Source organism: Dromiciops gliroides, chromosome 4 (genome assembly GCF_019393635.1).
Source record: "Dromiciops gliroides isolate mDroGli1 chromosome 4, mDroGli1.pri, whole genome shotgun sequence".
Classification (NCBI taxonomy): domain Eukaryota; kingdom Metazoa; phylum Chordata; class Mammalia; order Microbiotheria; family Microbiotheriidae; genus Dromiciops; species Dromiciops gliroides.
Window position 1 is genome coordinate 376,411,357 of NC_057864.1, and position 12,984 is coordinate 376,424,340.

At 37.6% G+C, this 12,984-nt stretch overlaps 1 protein-coding gene and 1 pseudogene across 5 annotated transcripts in view; one reads left to right on the top strand and one right to left on the bottom strand.

Moving 5' to 3' along the window:
• The window catches only part of REPS1 (RALBP1 associated Eps domain containing 1), a 100,021-nt gene that overhangs the window by 53,748 nt on the left and 33,289 nt on the right, over positions 1–12,984 (bottom strand). For all 5 annotated transcript variants that reach the window (XM_043962742.1, XM_043962743.1, XM_043962741.1 and 2 more), the window contains 2 exons: positions 11,926–12,049; positions 5,914–6,110 (listed from right to left, as the gene is read on the bottom strand). In XM_043962742.1, the coding sequence (XP_043818677.1) occupies positions 5,914–6,110; positions 11,926–12,049 (321 nt within the window). The remainder of the gene's footprint in view (positions 1–5,913; positions 6,111–11,925; positions 12,050–12,984) is intronic.
• LOC122725566 lies at positions 3,927–4,660 on the top strand (annotated as a pseudogene).

Below are 12,984 nucleotides of genomic sequence, written 5' to 3' on the forward strand. Positions count from 1 at the left end.
AATTATTATCTAGTATCTATATGAAAGGTGAAAAGTTTCTGGAGTCTTCTCACTGTACATTATTCTGTCAAAAGAATAAGCATTCAAATGATTCATTAACATTTCACCTGGAATGTAAATGTTTTAGTGTTGCACAGATACTGCCCTGAACTGAGGTAGGAAGTTAGAAACAACTTAGAAGACTCTTCCTGTGAATTTCTTTGCTTTACCAGGAAATATTATATTATTTTCAGACTATTTTGGAGGGAGCTATATAGCTGCTTATTTAATAAGAAATCTGGGGGCAGCTGGTAGCACAATGGATAAAGCACCGCCCTAGATTCAGGAGGACCTGAGTTCAAATATGACCTCAGACACTTGACACTTACTAGCTGTGTGACCCTGGGCAAGTCACTTAACCCTCATTGCCCCACAAAAAAAGTTTTTAAAAATCCATATTTCCCTAACGTGAAAAATTGACTTCGGTTTCGCAAATGTTAGGCATTTTTTCAAATAGCTTCCTTTCTGATAACATACTGGGGGATTAGTGGTAGGCTAGGGAAAGGTTAATGAGAAGGAGACAATGGGGCAGCTAGGTGGCACAGTGAATGGGGTACCAGCCCTGAATTCAGGAGGACCGGGGTTCAAGTCCAGCCTCAGGCACTTGATGCTTGCTGGCTGTGTGACCCTTTGCCCTCATTGCCCTGCCTCCTCCCCCCAAAAGGAGACAATATCTTATTTAAAAGCTTTAAAATTTAAAACTATGCAAAATATTAATCCCTTTCAGTATACTGTAATCTCTTTTTTGTTGCAAGGTAAATGGGAAGACATTTGTTCCTTTATGATTATAGTCATCAAGTAGGTGTGTTAGCCTCACTAAAGGATAGCTTGCAAGACTGGTTATTTTCACCTTAAATAAACTATGAACTGGAGATACCTATATAACATTATTCCAAATTGTCTTCTCGTTTTTAGCTCTTTTTTCCTCTACAGACAATTTCTTGGCAATACAAACTACTGTCACAGTTTTAGCTATGCACTTAACTCAGAATTTATATTTATATTACACTTTTGAATTTATATTTATAGTCTTGGATCTTATTCCAGTCTAACCTTTTCAACTACTCATAATTCATCTGCACCTGAAACTTGATGTTGAACTAATTCTCTGAGATAGTATCTTTTCCCAATTACTACTGATGCCTGACTTGTCAAATCTTTAATTATTAATTTATCGTTCCTGACACCTTTAATACTTGATCCATTGGCCAATAATTATGATTCTTCTTCCACTATGCCTCTAATTTGATCCTCTCTCTTCCAGGTGAACAAAAACCATTCTAGTCCAGGATAACACTTCCACTATATCTTATTTTTATTTTTGAAACTTGATCACCTTTATTTCACCTATAAGGTGACAAGGAACATGACAGGCAAAAGAAAAAGCTTGTAATTTAGTTGAAAATATTAGACTTACATGAACAGCTTATGGGTACCAATTTTTAATTGGGGAGTGTTAAAACTGTGGGGACCAATTTTTAATTGGGCAGTGTTAGCTAAGCGGTTTGCCACAATATTGGGGCAAGGAAGGAGACCGCCAGCCTCCCTCAAAACAGAGCAGGATTTCTTTTAATAAGAACAAACTTAAAAAAAAAAAAAACAACACAAACAGGATCAGTAGGATCAAGGGAAAGAAAATAAAATGGGGAAAGGAAAAATATACAACCTGAAAAAACACCACTGCCCAGGAATCAGCTGAGAATACACAGCAGCACTCCTGTGGCCTTCCAGCTTCCAGCTAGAATGGCAAATTCTCCTCCCCATTCTCAGCAAACCCCACGCAGCCCCCAGCCAATTGGCTGGCCGTCCTGACAGTCACATGACTGCTCTCATTAGGCTTCCAATCATTATAATTTTGCCAGGCCCATGTAGGTGTCAGCGAGTGGTGATGACTTGAGGTGCCAGCGCCATGGCAACGGCTACAACCAGTGGGTGGAGCACCATGCAGTTTGTGGAGCCTCAGGCCAGTGTGTGCCAAGGTTGTTTTTTTTTTAATTCTAGTCAAAAGATGGGGTCATAAAAACCTCAAATAACAATTAATTCTTTACAAGCTAGAAAGTAAAAACATGTAAGTAATCATGCTAACACATTATATATGAGTGCTTCAATCTTATGAATATTTATGAACTTAGATTCAAAAGGCTTCTTTTAAAATAGGGGTTAATAAAGACATCCCAAAAAAAAGACCTATTTGTACAAAAATATTTATAGCAGCTCTTTTTGTGGTGGCTAAGAACTGGAAATCAAAGGAATGCCCATGATTTGGGGAATGGCTAAAGAAGCTGTGATATAGGATTGTGCTATAAGAAATGACAAGAAGGATGATTTCAGAAAGGCCTGGGAAGATTTGTATGAATTGATATATAGTGAAGTGAGCAGAACCAGGAAAACGTTGTGCACAATGACCAACTGTGAATGACTTAACTATTCTCAGCAACAATCCCAAAGGTCTAATGAAGCATACTATCCACCTCCAAAGAAAAAAACTGATGTTGATTGAACACAGACTGGAGCATGCTACTTTTAACTTTCTTTCATTTTTTTCTTTTTTGTTTTTTTGCAGGGCAATGAGGGTTAAATGATTTGCCCAGGGTCACACAGCTAGTGTCAAGTGTCTGAGGCCACATTTGAACTCAGGTCCTCCTGAATACAGGGCTGGTGTTTTATCCACTGCGTCACCTAGCTGCCCCCTTTTGTTTTGTTTTGTTTTTTTTATTTTTCCCCCTTTTATTAAAGTTTTCTTATACAAAATGACTAATATGGTAATGTTTTATATAACTGCACATGTATAATCTATATCTGATTGCTTACTGTCTCAGGAAAGGGGGACAGAAAGAGGGATAAAATTTGGAAGTCAAAACTTTAAATAAAAATGTTTATTATTTTAAAATAAAACACAGGTTAACCTTTTTTGAGTATGGGTACTTTTATCAATCTGGCAAAGGCTGTGGACCTCTTCTTAGAATATTTTACATACATAAATAAAACACATTTTATACACTTTATATGTTTTAAGGTATAAACATTTATATTATATTATTTTGCATGCAACATAATATGATATATCAAAATTATTGTATAATTACATGTGTATATTATACCTTTTGTTATACTGTATATTATGTACTATATATATTATATGTTGTGTTGTGATGTGATGTTATAAGCATTTATATACTTTAAGGTTTGCAAAACACATATATTATTTCATTTGGTCTTTGCAACAACCCTATAAGGTAGATGCTATCATCATCCCCATTTTACAGATGATGAAACTGAGGCTGAGAGAAGTTAAGTGACTTGCTAGGAATCATATAACTGGTCACTGAGGCAAGATTTAAATTGAGGTCTTCATGACTCCAGATCTACCATCCTACTACAAAGAATGACTGTAGATGAAACTAATTAAATTACACTGAAATAAAACTAACAAATTATTTTTTTTGTTGTTTTTGTTTTTTTTTGTTTTGGCAATTGGGGTTAAGTGACTTACCCAGGGTCACACAGCTAGTAATTGTTAAGTGTCTGAGGTCACATTTGAACTCGGGTCCTCCTGAATGCAGGGCCAGTGCTCTATCCACTGCGCCACCTAGCTGCCCCAACAAATTATTTTTTAAAAAAACAAGTTCATGGAGCCCAGGGTCAAGAACTCCTTTGCTAAGAAAGGGGAAGGCTTAAACTATCCCATATTGGTCTCAATATAATTTACCCCAGCTAGACATCTTATCTGCTGTAGCCCGGGATGGCTCAAGTGGTACCAGGTCTGAAAGATCCCAGGCTGGGAATCTGGGCTGATCAAGGCCTGTATGAGGGGACTTAGGGATTTGGTGCCAGTAACTATATGACAAGAGGACTGTGGCAGAGGTCTGCACTCCTGGAGATCAGGAGCAACCACTCCTGAAGAAGGAAGAATGCAGAAATCAGAGAGTCATGGATGCTTACAGATGATAAAATAGAGTGACAAGGACCTATGAACAAAGAATGTCATCAGGTTCCCAAGTAAAGCATAGATCTATAGTACACCAAAACAAGTCATTACCCTCCAACAATTCTCCAGATTTTATAAAGAAATCTCACTCTCTGCCAAGTGATAAATTTAATCCTAAACTATTGACCCATTTAGTGATCAGCCACTTGCCCCTTTCTGCTTTTGCTCCAAAGGAGGTATTCCTGGTTGGTAAGTGGGTCAGTAAAACACAAATTACAGTGGCACTGTCTTCCTGAAACTCTTCCATTTGATCCTCTTATCTTTAGCAGAAGGTCTAAGAAAGACTAAACAAACATACACATTTATAGCAAAAGAAGGTTTTAAAGAATTACTTTTGGTTGAAGGTGCTATGGAAAAAAACTGTGCCCTTGCTACCTAGAATGATTCCTGTCTTGAAGGCAGCTCTGACCCTTTCAGATGGTTTGAATGCTTTAGTACACAAGTGGTGTTGTTGGGCCTTCTCTAAATGATCATCTGAAGCATTTGTTTACCGGTCTTTCCAAGAGACTAATGGATAAGAAATTCAAAGAGCCAATCACCAGTGCTTTACAAAACCTAGAACAACATGGTGGAAGTGGCAGCCATATGATTATCATAGCTAAAATTCCTACCTATTGTTCCATCTGCTCTTAAACCAAAGGAACAATAAAACCATCTGACTAAGTGGTGAGAGATGTCAAGCTTGTGGTGAACATCAGAGTATCCCTTCCGAACATGTTTCACTTTTTTAATCACAGCTACTGATTTTCACATAGTAAAAATACACAAAATTTATTCCACTGAATCACAACAAATAAGCATTTATCAACACGAGAAAATGGTTAATTATGGAAAACTATTTGTGGGGTTTATCATATGCAATTTTTTTCTGCAACAGTTGATTTGTTTTAAGAACCACTGTTTTGTTTACAGCTTCAGATTTGATATTTATATTTCAGTGTCTTTTGGATGTATTATCACCTAAGTGATTGCACTCATTTTTCATAAGTACTCCATCAAAGTTATTTTATAGGGTTTTTAGACCTATCAGAGTCATAGAAATTAGTAAGAATGGTTAAACTGTTTAGTAACTCACTGATAAATTATTGCTTATAAAGTTATTTTTATAATGTGAAATGCTTGGTGAAAACATCCAGAACATTTCAAACCATAAATTTTTCAATAGTGTAAACTTTTGTTAACTTATAACATGTAAATTATTATTTTACTATAACTTAATAAAACTATACAAGAGTTTGGGTGCTGTATAACATATAAGTAAATATTATTTTTATATTTCCTCACCTAAAAGAAATATGACTTGTAATTGGGATATTTAAGAATTCAACTCTTGAAATTCCAAACTGTACTCACAAATTTTTTAGTGTTAATCCTTTTTCCCTTTAAAATATTTAATAAATGTGCTATAGTTCTCAAAAATATGATGTTTGCCCCACCCATAAAATCAGATTTCTTTGAAAGGAAAAAGATGCACACTGAAAAATAATTATGTAAAATTACTATATTAAAAATATTTCCATGAAGACTTTTATATGTTTCTTTTAATTCAAATAATTCAAATAAAGATGTTTTTTTGATAATTATTGTCATCCATCTCTGTGTATCATGTTCATTCTCATTCTCTTTACTTCAATCTTTCTATATGTCATCTTCACTGTTTACATTACCATTAAAGGCCATATCGAAGTTTTATGAAAGCCAAACTTGGGTGCCCCAAAAGCCTTAGAGCAGTTTTAAGTTTTCATGGCTTGGAATTTTGGAGCACTGTATAGTACTATTTTTGGATCTACTATAGTAACAATACACATAGCAGGGTCTCAAAAATGCTTGCTGGAAAAATGAATAATATCTCAACTGAAAATTTACATTTATGCATTACAGATTACCTGTTGATCTGTAGATGGACGTTGCTGGACGGTATCATGACTTACAGAGCCCTTTTTGACTTGTACCCTACCAGGTGGTGGAGGAATTACACCTGAATAGGAACCTTGATTCTCAGTATCTGAAGAATATGAGGTTGTGTGCCGAGATTCTTGTTCATTCTTGGAGGCTCCAAATCTGGGCAGGGGGAGATCCTTTACTGTCAAAGACATAATTATTCATCATAATTTTTAATCAGTTTAAAATAAATGAGGTATTTCAGTTAGACACTCTGAATTTAATTAGTACTTATAGCATCATGTATGTGTTTGCTGAATTAAAAGAATGAAATACTGGGGCAGCTAGGTGGCACAGTGGATAGAGCACCGGTCCTGGATTCAGGGGGACCTGAGTTCAAATCCGGCCTCAGACACTTTACACACTTACTAGCTGTGTGACCCTGGGCAAGTCACTTAACCCCAATTGCCTCACCCCCCAAAAAAAAAAAAAAAGAATGCAATACTGGAAGAGAATTTTTAGATAACCATTTTTCTTAAATGGCTTAGGTAGGGCCTTTTATTGTTGTTCAGACTCTTTATAACCCCAGTTAGGGTTTTCTTGGCAAAGATAATGGAGTGGTGTGCCATTGCTTTCTCCAGCTCATTTGACAGATGAGGAATTGAGGCAAAAAGGGTTAAGAGATTTGCCCAGGATAACACAGTGAGTGTCTGAGGTCAGATCTGAATTCAGGAAGATGAGTATTTCTGACTCCAGGTTCAGCATTCTATCCACTGTGCCACCTAGCTGTCCGAGGCAGGACTTTATTTAGAGATGATGGACTGTACTACCAAAGTAGCTTCATCCTAATATACCAAGTTTCTAAGTAAAGCATACTTAGGGTAGTGACTAATATTTAACTCACTGGCATTTTACTCAATAAATTTTTTGTGATTATTTGATACCTGGTACCTATTAGGTAGCAATGGTGGATTGTGATTAATACTATAGTGAAGCATTAATGAATATTTATTTCCTATTAACCAAGTAGTATACCCAGACACAGAGAAAGGGAGGAGAGAGAAGGATGAGAAAAATAATGGGAGGGCGGCTAGGTGCCACAGTGGATAAAGCGCCAGCCCTGGATTCAGGAGGACCTGAGTTCAAATCTAGCCTCAGACACTTGACACTTGATAGCTGTGTGACCCTGGGCAAGTCACTTAACCCCCACTGCCCCGCAAAAAAAGAAAAAAAAAAGAAAAAGAATGGGGTTTGGATCAACCCAGAGACTGCGCCCCCAACTCGAGAGAGCTTTGCCTGACCTCCTTTAAGGCCAGCCCAGAGTCAGTAAAGTTGGAGCTTAGACTCTGAATAGAGACAATAGATATTTGAACCACACCTACCTAAAAGCTTTGCCCTCAGAGGGCCTGTCTTTCACAGACCCTGAGCAGCAGGGCACTGCTCAGTTTGATATGGACCACGCTCAAGTCATGCCAATCAATGGACTTGAATGTTACTGGCCAATTGGCTTGGGTCAAGGTGCAGTGACCTGCCTCTACCTGAGAGAGAATAAAATCCTTAGGGGGGTCACTCGTTGTCTCACCCCTCTTCTTCTTGCAGCACCTCTCCCAGACCTTACCCCAGGGCTGGCCTGCCCAGCCCCCTCCTTCCTGGGATTCTATGCTGGGTTTACACGCAGTCAAATTAATAATAAATGCCTAATTCCAAGATTGGTGTAATATCCTCTAATTTATAAGTAGCAATATATTAGAAACCCCAGCTAAGTTTCCTAAAACACAGAACAGAGAAAGGCACCCCCAACATATTATATATTTTCAAATGACACAGAAGGAAGAGGGGGCAGAAGGTAAGAAAAAAATTGAAAAAAAGGACTGAAAACATCTACTTAGGCCAAACATGGAGCTGAGCTAGAAAAATTTGTTCATACTTAAAAATTCTGAGCTGTAGAACTGGCTGGACAGCTGGGCTTACCATAATCTTGCCTCTAATAAGCCATTATATTTGCCTTGCGCAGAATAAAAGAATATCTGAGATGGAAGGGACCTCAGCTGGAATCTAGTCCAACCACCCTTGATCAAGAATGACCTCTACTGCATACCTGGCAAGTGATCATTCAGCCTTTAATTGAAGCACCAATGAAAGGTAACCTACTTCCTCCTAAGGAAACCCATTCCTTCTTTGGTTAGCTCTGATTGTTAGGAAATGTTATTATGCTACAACTCCCCATTATCTCACTGACCTGTTTGTTAAAGCCAACATTCAAGATGCAACCTATCCAATACTGCTCATCTGGTGTGATACTTCAACAAGTCTTTTATAACGTCATCACGGGGATGTTCACCCAACATACTGGGGACCTTTTTAAAAAAAAATAATGAGGATCCTAAAATAACATGAGGACTATCTACTGGTCATTCCTTGCTCTTGCTACATGTTTTGGTTCTTTGGAGGGTGGGGGGGAGGAGAGAGAACCACTTTTATTATGTCACAGCATTCTCATACCATATACTTTTCGCTTACCAAATAAGAAAATAATTGTAAAGCATGTAATACAATGTCTGGCACATAGTAAGCACTATATAAATGTTGGCTATTATTATTATTGTCCTATGAGTTACCATAAAGTTCAATTCTTTGGAGTTCTATGACTTACGAGTCATATAGTATTGCCAAAAGAACACTTAAGTTAAAAGTTTGGCTTTTGTTTCAAGAAAAAGTTTGGAGTCATTCAAAAACCAATTCAATTTCCCAAAGGCAAGTCAGGTATTCTGTTGAAATCTGGGCCCATGTCACTGTCCACTTAAAGCAGTTGTTCAAGACATAAATATTAGGTTGTCCATTCAATAGCATTAGCATAATCTAGCCAATAGGCACTCTTAATTCACTTAGTTTTTCCTAAGTGAATTAGGCCAAACTCTTACTTTTGATCTCATTTAAGGCTCATTTAGAGCATTCTACAATGTTAACCAGAGAAAAAAGAGGATTTGGAAAACCTCACCACTTAGAGGGAATCCTTCTTCAACATGGACTCTGTATTGGATCAAGTTAATGAAGCCTATATTTTTCTTCTTTGCAACTTACTCAATGTCCCTACTTCTGTTTTCAAGAACCAAGAAGAAAAAGTCTTAAGATCTTTTCTGGAGGTAGAGCCAGGATGGTAGAGGAAAGGCAGTAAGTGCTCAGAGCTCCTGACACAATCATTCCAAAAAATTCTAAGTAATGACATAAGACAATTCCTGGAGCAGCAAAACCCACAAAAGGACAAGCTGAGACCATTTTCCAGCCAATGAAGGCTTAGAAGTTCAGCAGGAGAGGTCTGCTGTACCAGGGTGGGAGTGGAGCCCAACCCTGTGGTCTCGCCAACACAGATCCAGTCCCAGGCAGGCTGCGCTAGAGAGCCTCTGAATCACCTGCAGCACCGGTATCTTCTGGAACTTAGCTCACGGTCTGGTGAAAGGGCTGAGTGGTTGGCCAGAGGAGACTACAGGGGTGTGTGCTGGAGCTGAGGCAGAATTCGGTAGTTCTACCTCAGCTTCTGGGAGCCAAGAAGCAATCCTGAGTGGTGGGCCCAGGTGTGGGAGGGGTGCAGGCTCGCCTGAGCTTTCAACCCTGCTGAATAAAAATTTTGTTTCCTGGTTGAAGAGCAAGTTGGCTTAGGGTTCTTTACAGACCCAAGCACAGGCCAGGTGAGCTGAAAACGTGCCTCTCCTTAAATCGTACACCTTGGACCCCCTAAAGCTTGGGACAGTGCCCCCCTTCAAGATGGAGTTAAAAGTCAAGAAATAGGGTTTCTTTAGTAACAAGGAAGATCAAGGTGCACCCTCAGAAGAGGACAGCAACATCAGGGCTCCTATATCCAAAGCTTCCAAGAAAAATATGAATTGGTCTTAGCCCATAAAGGCACTCAAAAAAGGACTCTGAAGATAAAGTAAAAGAGGTAGAAGAAAAAATGAGAGTGATGCAGGAAAGTCATGAGAAAAAAGTCAACAGCTTGAAAAGCCAATTGGAAAAGCTCTCTGAAGAAAATTGCCTAAGAATTAGGATTGAACAAATGGATGCTAGTGACTTTATGAGAAACCAAGACACAATAAAGCAAATCCAAATGAATAAAAAATTAGAGGGCAATGTAAAACATCTTCTTGGAAAAACAGCTGACCTGGAAAATAGATCCAGGAGAGATAATTTGAAAATTAATGGACTAGCTGAAAACCATGATCAAAATAAGAGCTTAGACATCATTTTCCAAGAGATTGTCAGGGAAAATTGCCCTGATATGTGAGAACCAGGGTGTCATGCCCTGCTGAGAAAGACTTTGGGAGAAACAGGGCACCACCCCCTGATGAGAAGCATGTAGCATTCCAGAAGTTGCCTCTATTCATAGAACCACCTAAAAGTCATGTCAATCAATGCTACCAGCCAATTAGCTTGGAGCTGTGTGTGGAGACCACCCCTCTTCCGGTCCTGCAGGAAGCTTCCACTCAAACAAACGGGGAAATTCTCTCTTTGGTGGCTGTGATAAGCTCATGGTGGCAGGAGAAGCAGGCAGGGTAGACAGATCTCCTAACTTTCTGAACTTCACATGTTCTCTTTGGAAGTGTGGGCTGCTAGGTGAAGAGAGGTTTTCTCTCTGTCTATCCTGCATAGATCTGAGCTAGGTTTTTCCATTCTTTAAGAGATCTGCTGTCACCCTCTCTCTTTTCACTAACTTCTAATACACTTTAATAAATACTTAAAAGCCTAAACTGTTGCGGAATTTATCAGTAAATCTTAGTTCATTCCCCCCCTCCCAAACTGGGGGGGGGGTGGGCGGCAGGCAACCACACATTAGATTTTAAATTTCACAGATATTCTAGAAACAGAAAGATCTTTTCTACATTAAAACCCTTCAAATTTTCATGTGGCATTTCTAGTTCCCCTATCATTCATACCCTTAACCCTGGGTTAAAGTTTAAATTGAGTTCAACATTCTGATATATATATGCTCAAAATTATACATTTAATCCTTCATATAATCCAGAATGGAATGTTACAAATAATGCCATTTATAATTTGGTCTAGAACTACTTTAAAATTCTCACCCACTAAAAAGAACTTAAGACATTTTCTCCATAAATGATCCCCTTGAAAATTTAACTGTTAAGTATAGTTCAAAAGCAAATGTGGCCCTAATTCTGTGACTCTAAAGCTACTGACTAGAACCAGGAAGTTCTGTGGCTCATTTTACCCCTCCACCATAGTCATTTATAAAGTTCTAATTCTGAATTTGCAAAACAACTTTTGAATAAAATTTGACCATAACTTCTACCTACTTCCCCTGGTCTAACCCCAATTAACTATGACTTTAATGTCACTATAGTTAATCAAGTTGCAGTCCAAAACAGTACAGAAGAATCTTTTAGTTCTGATTTGTACAAGAAAGGAAAGATTTGAGAACATGAAAAAATAGAAAGCTATTAAACTCATTTACCTGGAAAGATATATAAATTTATGTGTGCATGTGTATACACACACAAACTTCATTACTGATTATAGATTATTTGCTTCAATATAATTATTCACTTAAGAGATTGGACTGAGTCCAATTTTCAGTGATATGAATCTAGAAAATCTTAATTTTCTAGTTAACATCTGTGAATATAAATAATTAAGGTGAAAAGAAACCCTTTTTCCCAGTATTCAGATATAGAACTATACAAATATGGCATCACATTAGGATCACTAATCATTAAATATTATCCAATACTTTTTTCTTCTTTTGATGAGGCAATGAGGGTTAAGTGACTTGCCCAGGGTCACACAGCTAGTAAGTGTCAAGTGTCTGAGGTCACATTTGAACTCAGGTCCTCCTGAATCCAGAGCCAGTGCTTTATCTACTGTGCCACCTAGCTGTCCCATCAATACTTTTTACATGACTAGCATCACACTATAAAAATAAGCAAGACTGAAGAATTCTCTTAACTATTTGTGATTGGAAATGTCCATTAATTTAAGTTTCCAATAATAAATTCCATATTTACCTGTATTTATGCTTTCCACTCTTAATGGGAGACCAGACTGGGCCACAGCTACAAGTTTTAAAGCAATATAAAATTGACTTCTTCCAAAATAGCCCAGTCTTGTTGCACCACAAAGTTCCATAATCTGCAAAAGAACAAAATGTTAATGTAAGGATATATGCTTGAAGAAAATAACTCATTTTACTAATTTCTTCCTCCTAACAGAATGTATTGTACTGATACTATTCTCTTTTTTAATCAACTTTCAATCTTTTCAGGTTTACAGATCCGAAAATAGAATTGTAAGCAAGACTTTGAAAATCATTTTTTAAAGTCCCTTTGATCCTCTTGTATGTCTAAAGTCTACCTTTGTAATTTCATTCTGTTCCTTATTTCTCCTATTGGTTTCATTAAGACAAATAATAATGAAATTCTATTTGCTGCCTTGCTTAATGTCTAGTTTAACAGAAATATCACCTGAAAAAGTCTCATGGTAAGAATCTTGGAAGCCTAGGCGAATAACAAAGGACAGGGACCAGAGAAATGCTACAATGTTTAGGGTAGGAAACCCAGGACCAAGGGCTCTGAAGTCCTTCAAAGCCCTAAAGGTCCAGAGCTCTGAATTTTGAGATTCAGGAGTAGTCTAGCCTATGTCCAAGGGACCCAAGGCAAACCCAAGCAGAACCAATCATCTCACCCAAAAGGAAGGGAAAGGAAGGAGTCTGGCCTTGGCACAAAGCCAGGAGAAATGAGTAAATCAAAGAAAACACCAACGAGCATTAAAAAAAATTATTGTAAATCTAACTTCCTAACAAATCCAGAGGCTCCAAAGCCAAAAATTGGGATTTTCTAAAATGACTACAATAATATGCAGAAGAAACAAAGCAAAAGATTAATATATATATAAAAGCTCTGGAGAAAAGAAATGGAAGAATTAAGTAGCTTAGAAAAGAAAGTAGTAAATCTTACAAAACAATCTCTGAATGCTAGAACAGACTAAACTGAAATCAATAATTCATGATTTCAAGAAACATTAGAACAAAGTCAAAAGATTTTTAAAAATAGAAGAATATGTAAGCT